We start from the raw sequence: 17317 nt of genomic DNA, 5'->3' as shown, positions 1-17317 counted from the left end.
CATTAGAAAAGACAATCATGCTTGGAAACATGGAGGGGAAATAGAATGAGAGGAAAGCAGCATGCTAGATGGATGGACTTTATGAAGGAGGTCACAAATATGAGTTTGCAGGAACTAAGCAGTATAGTGGAGGGCAGGCAGTCTTGGAGATGTCTCATCCACAGAGTTACCATGAGTCAAGACTGACTCAAAGGCAGTTAACAACAACAAGAAGAATGCATCTAGTGCTTTTACTACCAGTATATTCTCAATAAATATTAGGGATGCAATCGTAGTCACGCTTTCTGGAGAGAAGGTCCATTGAGTACACTGGAGGTTATTTTGGAGTAAAGTATATATATGATTGTTCTATGGTTAAACTATATGTGAAGAATTACGTATTTTATTACATAATACAGTAATATCCAAAATTCACAAAATGGCACTACCTTTATTGGACCAAACAAAATGCACAAAATACAGAATGAACGCTTTTGAAGCTACACTGACTTCCTAATCCAGCAAAGTTGTTAGAAATTGTACGGGAGACATAAAAATTGGCCATATTAGAGTCACAGTTAGAGTCTACATTTTGTCCAGATGTTGTTGTTTTTGTTTCCAGTTCAAATGGTATGGAGGGACATTCATGCAGTTAGAGGCCATTCCTCCTGGCCTTGTGGGCTCTGGTAGACAAACAGTCAACTTTTGGAAAATAAAATTTAAGCTCCACAAAAAGATACTTCCTTTGAGATCCAGTCTTTTTATTACTGTTTAATAATACTCCTCTCATCATTAAATGTTTATACTTTCTCTGTTTTTTTCCAGCTCCCTGTGGGGGCCAGTATACTGGATCAGAAGGAGTGGTTTTATCACCAAATTATCCTCAAAACTACACTGTTGGTCAGACGTGTCAGTACTCAATTACTGTTCCTAAGGAATTTGGTAAGTTTTAGTACTGGCATGTGGAGTTCATTAATTCTTTTGAAACTGATTTTATTGTCTATATTCAACAAAACCAGAAATATCTGTGCTTGTCGTTATTTAATACAATACAGATTCTGCTCTACAATGATATTTTGCTAGAATTATTTCAGTGTTTTACACTTTCCAAGGCAATCAACAGAGGACTATTCACTAAAGCAGATACTAATTATCCGAGAATATCATGAAATGTAAATGGTAACCTGAGGTATCATTTAGGAATAATAATCCATTTGTCTTTATTCATACATGATATAGCAGACTACCACTCTCCCCAACACACCCTTCCTCAAAATATATTATGAATTAAAATGCATGGCTAATTTGGAGATTTATGTAACTAGTAGTATCAGCTCAAAGGGCTGATGTCTTCATTTCTTTAAAGAGTAATTCTAAATGCCATCTAGCAATCTCGAGTACACCTTTCAAAAGTGACATTTGACATGTGTGGATGATCTGGAGCTCAAATAAAAATTGTTAAAACTCTCTTGTTTGGCACATATATAGTAGTTGTATGGATTCTGGCCTGAGTATTTTTTCCAGAATTTAATAAAATACAGAAGGTGGTGAAAAAACTGGAAATTACATAATATTTGGAACACAGAAGAATCATGCCCATGTCACACAACTGTCCCTAGATTGTGAATGACACAGGCCACTTTAGTAAATATTTTTACCACCAAACATGCTGTAGCACAAACTAAATGGATTACTTTTGCTGCTACCATATTGTGCAAACATTTTCTGTATCCTCCTGCCATTGAGTGTAATTGATCTGGAATTATAATTTTGCTGAATGGATTTTTAATCACACCTTATAACACAAAATTTAGAGAATGACTGCTGACAGCTGACAAAACCAGGCATCTGAGAAACAAGAGATGTGAAGTATTGGCATGCTTTGGCAGAATGGCTTGCAGCAATACAAACAACCTTTAAAATCAAAAACATATACAGGACACCCACCCCTTCACAAAATGTTCTGTTCAGTAAAATGAATTGGGTGTGTGGGTAGAGGAATAATGAAATAGAGTATCCTGGAGACTGATCAAATCACGGCTGAAACCTATAAAAGGAACAGTTTTGTTAGGGTGTGAGGATACACTGCAGTATATTGTTACAGGTTACCCATGACTGGTTATAATTGCCACAGAGAAGAAAATCTTGTGTGGAATTCCATTTGCCTACCCCGTTAGAACAAAGAGACACACAAAATGTATGGATAAACTAAGGGCCATTTCATCAACTATTTAATTCTGATCTGTAGCAGAGTTGCTTAATGTGGTATATGCTGAAGCAGGTATGATCTTACTTCCTCTCTTGCATGGAAAGGGCAAGCCACCTCGGATCCTGGACACAAACTAATCAATCTAGTTTATCTAAGCATTGAGCCCCCACCCCAAAAGAAAGCCAATCAAATCCAGTCCTAAAGGTTATTTCCTTTCTTATTCCCATGACCCAATGGGAAGTCTGAAGAACTCCCTTTCACAAAAAAGGTGTCTGTGGGTGCTCCCTGATTATTGACCAAGATTTCACTCTCTGCACTAGTCTGCCACAAAAAGGATCCAGCCTCTTCTTAGTTCCTTTCCCCCATCAGGCCACATGATAAGGCTTACAGATACTCTAGAATACTGTGTTGTCCTTTACTGATTAGTCAGTACCATCCTCCCTGAAAATTTCCCCTTTCTTATCAAGAACAGAGGGGTGTACCAGGTAATGTTCCAAATCTACTTGCTGGTTTACTTTCCACCTTGCACAGTCTAGATCAATAGGGTCACCTTCTCCTCTCCAATCATGTCTTGCCAAAATTGCTGACCAAATCAATTACACATTAGGCCAATGCCACTTTATCAGTCTCATATCTTGTACTGCTTGTAAAATATTGGCATTGGCTTTAGCAAACACAAACCATTTCCACATGTGAAATACTAACTTTTCTGGAGGAGGGCCCACTCTTTAAAAAGAAATGCAAGGAGCATTTTCTTTTCTATGGCCTCAAACCAGCACATGGCATCAATTGTACTCATATCTGTCTCATTAAGAAGAAATAATATAACAGCAAAATCTATTAATGAATTGAAAACATTAAATTGTCAGTGGTTGGACATAGGTCTGGTGAAATTGGAATGTCCCCTCCCAACCTGGTATTTGGCTAGAGGTGATTAATTTCAATGAACAAAAAATATTCCTTTACATGACCCACAGTATGTAATGCGACCTTCTGGTGTTTTTAATGGGCAAAGTTGTTGCTTAGAAAACAGCATATTAACATATATGCTTTTGTTTAATTGAGTCTTGATGTTCTTCCAAGAAGGAGTCTGAAGTTCAAAATGTATCTTACACCAGCATGCCTAGACTAGCAGGCTCCCGTTATTTTGCTTTACTTGACCTCTCTATTCAGGGAAGGCCAATGGTCTCAAACATACAATCTAGGGGCGTTATTGGGTCCTTTAAAGGTTTCCACTGTGATCACATCAAACCTATCATCATACCAAATGGTTTCATATTCATTGCTAACAGCAAGCATAGCAATTCACCCTGCTATTGAGTTCAAGCCATAAATGGTAGGTGCTAGAGTTGTAGGAGTAATCTCTGCCTCCTCCCCATTTTACAGCGTGCCCGTGCCATACGCGGGCGCACCATACGCGGCTTGAGCATACGCGCTCAAGCCGCGGGGGATGCGCAGGGCACGCGCGGGGCGGAAGGGGCGGCGCGCGCGGCCGTTGCACCCTGCGCGCTGCCGCGCCGCCACAGCCACCGTGCACGAGCGGAACGGATCCCCGTGTAAGGCGAGGACGCACTGTATTCCTAAACGGGATGAAATCAATAGTTTGATAGTGACTTTAGTGGGAATTAGGGCTTTTGACCTAAATCCAATTGTTAGTATCAACTAGAGTTGACTCATTGAATTTATTGGTGAAAGGTACTTCAATAATTACTGATGTTTCATTGGGTAAAATCAAGCTGGGGCTAGGAATTGAATTTAGACATTTCCTCTGTTTGTGTTGATTTTATATTCTGTTGCAAAATTTTCATCTGCTGTGTGGATATTTGCCACCCAGGCCATGGACATTTCCATTGTACATGGAAATACATCAGGGTTTCTAACAAAGACACTAAACAAGTTTTGCATCACATCTTCATTCTAAAAAGAAGTGTTTCTCTGTTTGCAATAAGTATTCCTTTTAGTGATGTAAAGCATATGCTTCTTTTCCCCCCACTCTTGATGGGAAAAATGTATCTTGATATACTTGAAAATCTACCAACAGTGAGTGAGGTTCTTTGCCTCCTGTGTAAGAACAAAAGGATGAGCCCTTTTTTCTTGACTATCTCCCCACAATTTCTGCACAGAATTTCCAGGTGAAATTAGTCTCTGTCACCTTTGCCAAGTAAAAAAGGACATGGTTATTGATCAAAAAGATGTGAACAACCCACCCAATGCATATACTTTCTGGAAGACTATAAGAGAGAGCAATTGTAATTTGTACAAAAATCATTTGCATAAGTGGCACAAAACATTACTTTGCAAATATGAATACATGTACAAAACTGCATGAAATCCTCTCCTCAAGGAAAAATAATGTGATTTTCCAGACTGCTTTGCAAGAAGAAGAAAATCAAGGATTTAGATCCCTTGTTTTCTTTTTTTTTTAAATGGAAAAATGCAACCAAAAAGCTATATTTAAATAGCATTCTTCTCTTTGAGAAAGAAATAGGGAAGAAATGGCTGGCTGAACTGATCATACAATTATACATTTTTGTTTCAGTTTAGAAATAAGCAATTTTTTAAACACATTGGAGTTTTTTTCCCTTCTCTCTCTTAAGAATGAACAAATATAATTTCACACTAGGTAAATGCAACACTGTCAATGTTGGAATTAATTAAATTTAATCAGATAATATATTTCAATGATTCATTTATTTTATTTTATTAACTTCATTGTGCATCAAGGGAGACATTGCTTTATTCTTCACTAGTTTTGATAACTTTAGACCAGGAATAAAATATGAACCAAAGTATCATTTGTATTAGCTTTTCCTATGTTTCCCTTTAATGACATCTGTAGAGGTCATAAAAAACTTGGGAAAAAGATTGGCTCATTGGGACATTTAAAAAAGAAAACATGGAGTATTCAGAGTTATTTAGGATTATTTTGCATGATTATTATTCCTTTGTGGAGAAAAATAACCCTCTGAAAAAAACAATATGTGAGTGAATATTGCACAGAATAAGTCCCCAATTACAGGTTTTTTTCTGCACAGGAAATAATATTTCTGTTCTAATTATGTTTTAAAAACTGTTTGCCTACCAGTCTCTATCTAGAGATAGAAAAAAAAAAACAATATATAAAGTGACTGCTTGCCTTTCCTGAAAGCACAGTATTGTTCCTTAGAAGGCAGTGATCCCTGTGCTATTTTCTCCTGATGTGTATTGTTTCTGATAGAAGTGTTGTCACTGCAGTGATCAAATCTGCTTAACCCTGCCTGTACTGTTGCATCTGCTGGCTGAAACAAAGCTCCAATATTTGGCTTGGGAGACTCCATTAAATATAGTTCATGTTATTCCTTCTCTTCAGGAAGGGTTTTGATTTGAGCATTTTAAAATGAATCACTATGCCACCTCTCCCCTTCCATCAAAGTCAAATCAAACCTTCAGGCACAGAGCAGGCAGATCTGAGTAGAGCCAGTCTTCAGGGGGTGGGGGGGGGGGGGGGAGGAACTACTATTTATACAAGTGGTTTTGTAATTTTCCAGCTTTCCAGTATTTTTCTGGGGACTTCGGCTGCATCTGCACTGCAGAAATAATCCAGTTTGACACAACTTTAACTGCACAGAGCTCTCTGACAGAAAACACTCAATGTCTCACAAAACTATAATTCCCAGAACACCACAGCATTAAGCCATGATAGTTAAAGTGGTGTCAAACTGGATTATTTCTGCAGTGCAGATGCAGTCTCAATGAACAAATGCAGGTGAATCAACTGATGCCATGGAATTGTATTTGTTTGTGCACAGATTAGGAGTAATAATGTGCCACACAAGTGATGGGGTTAATTAGGGACACATATTAGGTCCTGGTGCTGAGACATCCTGGTTGCTTAGGCAGCTTCATCCTACCGATAGTCCAAAATTCCTCTGCCATGGCTTTCCTGCCACAAGAACAGCTGCTCCACCTGACTCTGAGATACAACATCCATTAGACGCCACTCTCCAAAGTTAACTGTCAGGTTCTTCACAGAGGGATGCTGAAAAATGCAACATCCCTGTCCCCCATCAATTCCTTGCCTATCTTATCCTTCACCATAGATTCCATGCTGTGACCACCGCTACCTTCAAATTGAAATGGAAAAAGCGGCTGCCCGACTGCGCCGGCTGGCCGCTTTGCTGCAGGGAGCTGGCACGGCTCCCTGGCCCCAACTTCCGGGTTGGGGCCTCCCTCCACCCTCATTGGTGACGCAGGGCAGAAGGGCCCTCCCCTTCCGCTCTAGTACGGGCAGAGGAAGTCTTTATGGTTGGGTTCTGGTCCTCCAAGGCAGCCCATTGGCTGGGCTGCTCTGGAGGAGGAGCCTCACCATCTGGAGAGGAGGCGGGGTCTTGGCCTATATAAGGGCCATGCGGCCAGGCCCCGCAGCCATTTGCCGCTCGGCTCTTCCACCCACCCTCCGCTTGGGTGTTTGGGGTTTTCTGTCACAACTTGGGGCGGCAGCATAGGCCAAGATCTGGTTGGTTTGGATACCAGGGCTATGGAACACTGGTTTGGAAGTCAATAGGGACCCAGGGGCGAGCAGGGCTTGCGTTGTGGCCATTGCGGGGGCCACAACTTGGTTATGCCTCCAGGTGACTAGGGGCTTTGAGAACTAGAGAGCGGCTGGTGTTATGGCGGCCGGTTGGCGTTCCTTAGCCCCTAGGTCATCCCAACACCTGGCGGTCACCAGGCATGATGCTTTTAGATTAACCATGGGGTTAGCCGATGCTTCAGATCCTGACCTTATTTATGCTTTGTGCCAACCCTACTGTTCTGGTTTGATGATGTTAATAAAGTTGTGGCCTTTCTTCCAACACGGTCTCTTGTGGTTTATAGCGCCGGCCTCCCAGGCAAACTAAACTGAAAGATCCAGCTCAAGTATTATGCATCCTCCATAAGGTTAGGTTAAAATGTAGCCGTATGCCCAGCTTGGGCTAGTTAGTTGTACTAGAAACCTTTAACAGAAGGTTGCTGTACTTACTCTTCTTGCTTTGTAGCCTGCTGTTGTCTCTCTTGATGTCACCTCAAAAGGGATCACACACACCGCACACTCCAATAGCCATCATTTGCATTACAGGCCACTCCATGGCTGAGCTGCTCAGTTGCCAGCCCAAAAGGCCAAATGACCAGCAAAACCATTGATCATCTCCCTCTCCCTTCACTGAGGAGAAGAAAAGAAAAAGGCTGACCTGACCTGTTGGCATTAATAAAGTCATTGTGTTATTTCCTTTCTGCATCCCAGGTCTCCTCACATCCTGGAGGAGTGCACAATGGACCTGCCCTGAACTCTGAGCTCCCTAGAATATTGTGGGCCCACAACAAGCATTGCAGTGGTCTCCGCATTGATCACAGTTGTTATGTTATGGTCATGAGGACTGCATTTTTATTATTTCAGGGGCCAACATACAAATCACTATGTCAGCAACCACCTGTGTGGTAATATTTATGAAGGGCCTGATACGTTATGAATAAATCATCTTATCTTAATGATGCTGCTAGACTTCTTTTTCTTCCCTTACTTCTTTTATTTTATATTGAAACAGTGAAAAATGGTTGTCTATTTTAGGCTTTGTATAATATTATGTCACTAACATTCTAGAAATGTTGGTGCAGGGAATTTTTATTTTTTTATTTTTTGGCCACCACATTCATTGTCAATATTGTGAGACCAAGAAACCATGGACAACTAGGATTATAATAAAGGATGCAATAATTGAACACAACCAAATGTTTTTATCTTTGAAGAATCCAGAAAATATGGGGTTATTGTTCCTTGGTTGACATTGAATAAATATTTGCTTTCTTATTTTATTGTCTTTTACAGTTGTATTTGGACAATTTGCCTATTTCCAAACAGCTTTAAATGATGTTGTAGAGTTATTTGACGGGGAGCATCCACAGGCTAGACTTCTGAGTTCACTTTCTGGATCTCACTCAGGTATACAATATTCTATAAAAGTAAAAACCTATCTGGATTTTTATGGAAAGCTTGGTTATCAGAAGCATGCATATTAAGTGTTTTATTTGTCAATTTAATAGCTATACCAAATATTATCCAATTTTGATTTTTGAACTAAAAGTGGTCATTTATAATAACATTAGATAGATATTATTCACACCTTCAACAAATTATAACAAATATTTATATTCTTCATGTATGTTCAATAACAATTGTTTCTTAGTCACTGCAAGAAATGCCATCTTCATCTAGATAAAACTGATAGATAATTTTGTTTTGTTTGTATTTACTTTTTAAAAAATCTAATATCTAGGAGAGACCCTGCCTTTAGCCACATCAAATCAGATCCTTTTGAGGTTTAGTGCCAAGAGTGGAGCATCTGCCAGAGGCTTCCATTTTGTCTATCAAGGTACATTTTTATTTTCTTGTATTTTGCACATGAGCTTCTTTCCACCCTACTCAATTGTTGTTCTAGGTAGGGTTGGGAGATGTACCTCATCTTTTAGGATGATTCTATATGATTCATGGTATTATTATCAAAAAGTTGACATAATCTTTTCCATCTTAGATGGTACTATTTTAGATCTGATGTTAGATATATGATCTTTTGGGGGAACCTGGTATCGTGTGTCAAAAATTCTTAACTTGTTTGTTGAAATCCTTAAGTTCAGCATTCACATCTGTTATAATGAAGCCATCAGAAAGGACGTTACTGTATTATGCAAACAATGTATACAAAAAGCCAGGGAACATGGAAACCTGCATGGATAAATCCTTGTCACCCACACTGATATTTGTAAAAAAATCACCTTTTCTGAAACCAATGAATGATATGTCCTAATGTCTCAGAAACAAGATATCAAATTAAAAGTAGTCTAGGTTTCACAGATTTTAAAATCTATTTTCATGTTTTCAGGTAAGTAACAAAAAATAGTAAACTAGTAATTAGAAATGTTTAAAACTAGAAGAATCAATCAAAATATTTATTACGATCCCCAGATCCAATTTTAAAAAAAACAATCATAAAGTTGAAAGGGCCAACATCAAATAGATATAAAACTACTGTATATGTTTTATTGTATACTTTTATCTCTATTTCATGTCTTTCCCTTTTTATTTTATGCTTGATTTTTATTGGATCTGCGGATCATAATAACTGTTTTGATTCTGATCTAAACTAGAAAAATATATTTGCATTTAAGACACTGAAATGTATTAACAAGCATTTATGAAAAGAGATAGGGCAAATCATGAATCTGCAATTGAAAACTGAAGGCTGTTTTTCTACTTGTCAAAACATGTGCTGCTGTTATTGATTTTTTTCTGTATCATTTTAGATATGTAATGTCATAGATAAAGAATGAGGGGTTTGGGCTGCTCGGTTGATTGGTTTTCCGCTACCTGAACATCCAGCAACATCAGAGCACACAAATCTATTGAAATGAATGCTTATTTCCACTTTGTGTGATTTTTACATTTGTTTTCAATCATCAGTTCTATTTCATTTTTATTTTTAAAAAAATCATGAAATTTTAATTTAAATATCTTAATACGATTTCCAGACTATTTTGTCTGAAAATATGCATTTTGAGAACATTATATCTCAAAATGCTTAATTTAAAACAAGTTTTAAAATGCTTTTTTTAAAAAGTACACATCAGTGCCTGATTTGTTCTGATTTAAAGGCCAATGGTGCCCTTTTATAATTACTGTCTAAGGTCTTTCAAGCTGCCTCATACTGCTCTGGGATTCTCTTTTTATGAAAGGCAGACAGGAACATACATGTTTCTGTTATTGTGTGCTTTCATGGCCATTTCTGATTTGTGGTGACCCTCAGGTGATCCCATCATGGTTTTTCCTTGTCAAGATTTGTTCAGAGGGGATTTGCCACTGCCTTCCTCAGGGGCTCAGAGGGAAGTTTATTGCACAGGGGTTCAGGGAACGGTCGGACAACGGAATGGAAGGGGCCAGGAACGAGTGTGGAACAAGTGGGGGACGCATTTTACTGCATGCAGAAGTCCCTCACTCGTTCCATTCTGTTCCCCATCTATCCCAGAGGGGACGATTTTTGAGAACGGTTCAAAACAGTTCTCAAAAATCTCCTTCTCTGGGACGGACTGGGAACGGAAGGGCAGGTAACAGAATGAGTGAGGGACTTCCTCTTGTGCAGTAAAATGCGTCCCCCACACATTCTCTTCCCAGCCCATTTTGGACCATTCTCCAATCGTGCCAGGATCCTGTGTGATAAACTTCTACGTGACTTACTCAAGGTCACCCAGTGGGTTTACATGGCCGAACGGGAAATAGAACGCTCATCTCCAGAGTCATAGCTACACTAAAAAACATTGAAAACATAAAAGTACGATGGACCCTTGTTATATGCTGGGGTTTGCTTCCAAGATCCCCCATGGATAACAAAATCCGTGTATGCTCAAGTCGCATTAAATATAATGACATAGCAAAATAGTGCCCCTTATAAAAAAAATGGAAAATTAAGGTTTGATATTTGAAATTTATACTTTTTTGAACATTTTCAAACCGTGTATGCTTGAATCCGAGTATAAAAAATCCATGTATAAGAAGGGCCGACTGTACAGTCCTATGTATGTTCTTTATTGCCCTGGAATAAATTTCTTTGTATTAAACGAGGTTTACCTCAAGAAAAAATTGCATTACACTACTGCATCATTAAAGGTGTCATTACTTATTATACCTTTACCTTAGACTACAGCATCATTACTTTACTCTATAATGAATAAAAAAAAATCATGCAGTTCATACTTCAATAAGAATGTACTGAATTTGAATTTCCTGAATATAAGTCTTAACTGGAATGCATTTAAACCCCAAGGGGTAAGCTCTAGTAAATCTTTGCTGAAATGTTGAGGAAGCATGCGTGTGTGAAATCCTGGGGGCTTTCTCAATGTCAGGGAATCTGTTGGCTCCCCTCTAGCATCACTGAATCGTTTGGGGAGAGGGAATTTCCTCTGAATGCAAAGTTTTAGTTCAGAGGAAATTGCCTCTCCCCAAACGATTCAGTAATGCTAGAGGGAGCTGACGATTCCCAGACGTTGAGGAAGTGCACCAGGCTTTCACACATGCATGCTTCTTCAATGTTTCAGCAACGATTCACCAGCGCTTAAGTGCTGGTATGAAAATCTTCAAGATCTGCTGTTTCCCAAAGTTTGGTTCCACACCAGTCCCTCAAAACATGAACTGAATATAGAGTATATTTTCAAATATATATATAATATACACATATTTTAATCAGGTCAAAAATGAAATAAAATGGAAATAGCAGTCCAGTATGAAAATGGCATGTGCATGACTTGAGCATCTGTATTCATGAATTTAGCAGTAGAGAAAAGGAAAACCTGAACATAATTGAGCTTGACATTTTTACTCATTCTTTGTTCTGAGACATCTGTCATGAAAGGTCAAGATAAAAGCAAAAGAATTCTCATAGAAATAGACCCTACAAAATTATATGAATCAGTTTTCTGGATACATATTAAAATTTCACGCATCATAATTTGTAGATATAAACATCCATGGTATAGAAAATATTCAGACAGGTAAAGTAAAAAGAGCAAGGAGCTGAATAATGCATTCTACTAATGAGCATCTTTACATATGAATTCAGGGATGGAGCAAAAGTATCTTCAGTTTACTAACTATCTGAATAATTAGCAGTAGACAAAAAAGTTACACTTAAATTTTCTTGGTCTAATCACCCCTATAAAAGGATAGGATTGCAACTGTGGCTGAACTACCTTTTCTATTTACATGGGACTAAGCCTCATTTAATTCAGTAAATCCCTTTCAGTTCATTTTCTGAATCAACATGTATATGATTTTGCTATTAAATAGAGATGTGTTTTGTTTCCAGAAAAATCCCATATCAGTTTCAAATCTGTACTAATTAATTCAAAAATATCTAGGCGTTGAGTGGATCAAAGTAGGGCTTCTCTTATATGGACTGAATCTGAACCCTCTCAAAACTTCATTAGTAATTCAGATTTGGAAAAACTCCAAACCCAAACTGTATGTTTACAAAAACTGATTCATTTCTGTCTGAGATACAAATTCAGATCAAAGTTGATTCGGGAAACTCATACATCAGTCCAAGGCAAATTGGGCTGCTTTCCAAATCTCCAAGAAGTCTGTATCAAGTCTTATGTTGAATTCATATCCCTCCTGGGGTATCTAATTTAATATGAACATATAGCAAAGGGAGATTAATTCAGTTCCATGTGTCCATCATACCAGTCTGTTTACATATACTGTATATTGAGAAACTGCTTGCTAATCAGCAAATGTTATCTAAGAAAAACACACACAACCTGTTTTGTTTCTTAATGGTACATCTGTGGTCATCATGAGGGTAGAAGGAAGACAAATGGAAGGGACATACAAGATACATGACAATAGAGTAAACCTTTATATACTGAGTCATTTCCACAGTTTGGTAATAAGGTGGCAAATATCTGGGCATTGTAGCATCTACCTGTAATGTGGGTAAAATAGTGCGAGTATAATATTACAGGCAGAGTTATGTAAGACTGAGATTATTGTCTGTAATTTGAATGTATTCACACTGAGATGCAATAAGTGTGAAAATAATGCACATTCATTTTTGGTAGGCTGCCCAGTTCCTCAGAAGCTTCTCATGTTGTCAAACACAAGGGACTGCCGGTTGTCTACACCAGGTTGCCCACCTCCCCAATTTCAGTCTCCCTGCCTGATTCCACAATCACTGGAAGTTTTCAATTCTTGAATAAAGAAGAAATGTCCCGTCAACTAAATTCCAAAGTAGTCTCCTTCCCAAGGATTTCTTAACTATGTTTTAACAGATTTCTTAATAATTTCTTCACAGAACGTTTCTTAACAAATCTTTTGGTATGTTTTCTATTCAACCTTCACTTCACATACATAAAAAAACAACAAATATAAAACAGGCTGAGGGTTATTTTTTGTATTTCATTTAAAATTATTGTTGTTTAGACTAAAATCCATTAGTATAATTCACATCCTGTAGTGTATTTCCATATGCATCACCAGTGGTATTGGGACTTTGCACTCCTCTCCTTCAACTGCTGCTCAAACCTGCTCTGAAACATTTCTCAGTACTCAGGAACAGTTTGCATGTCTGTGTGAGAACCAGAACAACATTGCATCCTGTCTGTTCTTGGAAGCTAAGCCCTGGTTGGTACTTGGATGGGAGACTGCCAACAAACAACAGACACTGTAGGCTATATTTTAGAAGAAGAAACTGCTAAAACCAGCTCTGAGGGGTGAAACAGATGGGCAAGAAGGAGCAATCTCTAGCTGCTCCAGCCACAATCGCTCTGGGAGAACTGTGAACAGACGGCTTGCTCTTGAAGCAGGCTGCTGCTGCGGTCACCAATGGGCCACCAGCAGGAGTGGATTAAATCCACTCCATTTTCTGGTGGCTTCAGACCACCTTAGGTGGCCTCAGAGAGGCTTCTGGCCACTTTGGGGGCATGCATTGTCTAAACGCCATTTATTGTTATTTGGCCAGTCTGTTTCACAGGGGTGTGAAGGGACTGCCACTTATAGCAACTCTTAGAGCAAAGGTAGCCTATGGCATTACATAATAAATGTCATATGGCCAAAAAGCAATGTTCTATTTGTTCTTCATCTTAATATAAAAATCTCCATAATATTTTTCCACTCGTAATCTAAATATTTGGCTTCCTTTTTATTTGTTTTTTACAATGTGGGGCATTTCCCAGGCTGGCCACTGCAAAGGGGAGAGGGGGGAAGGTAGCATGAAGGAAAGGGATGTGGTCTAAGGGGAACTAGTGCATCCTAGTCATTTTGGTAAATAATACTAAAATAGATTAACTGGCTCAGATTTCATTATTATGACATTGTTAGTATTGATAAATACAATCAATAATAATTGATTATTATGATGAAATTCCTTAGTATTAAAAATTAAATATTGTAGGTCAAATATAGTAATTAAACAACAACTTTAATTTATGTGTATGGATTAATACTAATAATTTTAAAAAATCAAACAGGCGCTTTAAATTTGCTTGTTACAGTGGGTCCCAGTGAATTTTCTACTTAGTATTTTAGGCAACAAAGTCAGATATTTGGGCCCTGTTCTAGACTAGCAGGCTCCAGTATCTTGAACTCTTCTCAGTGCTCTTCAGGGGCATATTCTGTGAAGATGGAAGAGAAAGTGAACTTTTTGGTCGCTAATCTTAGACTGATCTAGAATTTGAAACCAGGCAAACCTGGATCTCCTCTTCATCATCTTCCCTCTGGCAAGCATGTTTTTAGTTGCACTATCCAATTTATTTTGGATAGTGTTCATAGCTTGGGATTCTCCTGAATTCATTAGTGATTTAAATTGCTGTCTAATTCAATAGCTTACCATAGTATAAGCTGACCTCATCTATAAACTGAGGGCAGGTCTTGGGGCCAAAATTATGAATTTTGATATGACCCATGGATAAGTCGAGGATAAAACTTAGCAGCATATAACAAAGGATGTAAAGGATGAAGCAAAGGAAAATTATGCTAAAGATCTTTAAAAATATTGACAGGCTTAACTGTTTGTGCTCACCCTAAAGGCTGGATGGATGAGACAGTAGAGTGGGTTGATGCTTATTTTAGGTGCTCCAAGAAGAGAGTAACGTCTCATCTTTCACCAAGGCATGGTTCCCTTTTTGAAAAGAGTTAGAAATTTTTTACTAAAATTTCTAGATTTATACATGAGTATATACAGTATATATTATAATCTGTTCAGTTGTGGTTCAGTTGCATATGATTCTGCATGTTTGCTTCTCTTCCTTTTTTTCCCCTTCTGGATCTGTCTTAAATATGTTCTGAGTCTCAGTTCTGGGGGAAAGTCAGTACAGTTGGCCCTTCCCTTGCGTGGCGATCTGTTCTGGACCCCACCGCATAAGGGGAAAAGTGCATAAACTTAAGCCCCATTAGAACTAATGGGGCTCGTTCCGGGGCGCAGGAGAAGCCTTTCTGGCACGGCTTCCAGTGTATGCTGGAAGCTGCGTATAGTGCGTCCGCATATGATGTGGGCGCACTGTGTATTATTCAGGTCCAAAACAGAAAGAATCCAGTTTGAGGCAGCTTTAACTGTTCTGACTCAGTCCTAGGGAATCCTGGGAGATGTAGCTTGTTGTGGCACCAGAGCTCTGTGACAGAGAAGGCTAAATGTCTCACAAAACTGCAGTTCCCAGAATTCCCTAGCATTGGGCAGTTAAAGTGTTCTCAAACTGGATAATTTTGTAGGGTGTTTTGGACCTCAGATAATTAAATACAAATAAATAAATGTGCCTGAGTAAGGGACAGTCAAATATCAAAAGCAACCAACAAATAATGACACTATCAAGAAAGAAAGAAAGTATTTTTTTTAAAAAAAATAGACAACACAATCTGATCCCAGACCCTCTCCAGACCGCTGGGCCTTAGTAATTTGTAACAGCTTCCTGCCCCCTCATTGTCACTGTTGATGTGAATTGTTACAGAAGCAGAAGCACAACTAGTAGCAGCAGCAGCAGTGTCCCTAGGAGCCCATGATCCTTGGAAGATCCTACGTTCCTTGACAGTGCAGTCCAAATCAACACTGACAGGACTGTCCCAGAGGAAGTTGTTGTAGGAAATTGCTTCACCTAGGAAGATAATAGTTTTGTAAATGCAGAAAAATTATTGAAATAAAAGATTTCCTAATGTAATAAATGTATGCTAATGAAACATTTCCACAAGCACTTGAGGTCACCAGGGGTTTCCTTTCTATTATGCCAATATTACATTTAGAGGCAAACTGTGCTGTCAGTTTAAGTGACACATGGCACATCAAGTTTAGGTGTTTTGCTTTGTTTTTTCTTTAATCATTTCCCCCCTTAGGAGAATAGGAACATTGAAAAAGAAAGGGCTTCTGGGCTAAATCAAGCTTAAGATATAGTATTTAACAAAATACAACAAAATTAATTATAAATCTGAATTATGGTCACAGATTTTATGGACAGCACACCATTTTTCTGCTCTTGATATGCAGAGAACTCTAGATGTTGGAATGAAAGGTGTTCAGTCTTTCAGCAAGGGGAATAAATCTTTTCATGCGTTTAGCTGATTAGATATTGTGCCATGTTTTGTGCTGTGTTTATTTTTTTACTTCTTCTTCTGAGCCTCATTAAAACAGTTCCAGAGCAGAAGACGGAGGAAGCATTTCTTTATCATGTAGCAAAATAGTCAATGAGTGGATTTTTTTTGCTAATTTTTTTTTGGGGGGGGGGGGTAGTTTGAGGCATTTGTGTATGTGTGTTTTAGCATTAGAATATTAGATTATTTTGTCTGGCAGCCAGGAAGGCTTGAATTTAAGAAACAGACAATGCTGTTCTCAGCATCTCAAAAATGAATCAAAGTAAGCAAGCTTGCTTTATTTATCTCTGGAGAACCTTGCAGCTATTCAGGTTTCCATTTTTGGAAGATGAATGCAGTACAATCCCTAGTCGTTAAAAGATTTAGCCAAGGCCATGCAGTTTGTGGCATTTAATTAGATTTAATAAATATGCTACCACAATTTGGGGATTTTCAATCTTCTTGTAAAATATAGGAACAGATTTCCCAGGACTGCCTGTCTGCTAATGTTAAAATACCTTTGAGAACAGCATCCACTTTCCAGAATGAAGACTCTAATCTGGTCTGTAAAATCAATCATTTTATTTATCACCGAGTATTCCAGACTGACCCTCTTCCATGTTCACTTTTCCACTAGGCTGATTTCTATTTTGTTTCATAGCAATGAAATATGAAGAATAATTACTATGAAAAGCACTCTGGCATCTGATACCATCTAAGAAGACTAGCTCCTCAACATTGTATTATAGAATTAGCCTGAGGATTGAAGGGAAAGGAGGGCTGTAGCTAATATGATTGTATATTCCTGAGAAAAAAGTAGTATGAGATTAGATTTCTTGGTTTGGATTTTGATATAATCATTTTTCTCCCAGTGCCATTTTCAAATCTATATATTTCTTCTGGTTTCATAGAAGTTGCCTTCCTTTTTCTGATAAGTGGATTTTTTTTCTATATTCCATATTTCACAGAAAGCATAATAAGCAGTCGGTAGACCAGGAGTGAGCATCTGACTTCTG

General features: G+C 38.3%; 1 protein-coding gene across 3 annotated transcripts in view; it reads left to right on the top strand.

Annotated features, from left to right (window-relative positions):
• CSMD1 (CUB and Sushi multiple domains 1) overlaps positions 1–17317 on the top strand; it is a 1238710-nt gene that overhangs the window by 1041465 nt on the left and 179928 nt on the right. For all 3 annotated transcript variants that reach the window (XM_089531085.1, XM_089531084.1, XM_089531086.1), the window contains exons 31-33: positions 805–921; positions 8031–8144; positions 8479–8574. In XM_089531085.1, the coding sequence (XP_089387211.1) occupies positions 805–921; positions 8031–8144; positions 8479–8574 (327 nt within the window). The remainder of the gene's footprint in view (positions 1–804; positions 922–8030; positions 8145–8478; positions 8575–17317) is intronic.

This window comes from Sceloporus occidentalis, unplaced genomic scaffold, assembly GCF_023333645.1.
Source record: "Sceloporus occidentalis isolate IW3139 unplaced genomic scaffold, rSceOcc1.0.p SCAF_6, whole genome shotgun sequence".
Taxonomy (NCBI): domain Eukaryota; kingdom Metazoa; phylum Chordata; class Lepidosauria; order Squamata; family Phrynosomatidae; genus Sceloporus; species Sceloporus occidentalis.
The sequence above is the reverse complement of the archived record's forward strand: the minus strand, read 5'-3'. Positions and strand labels throughout refer to the sequence as shown.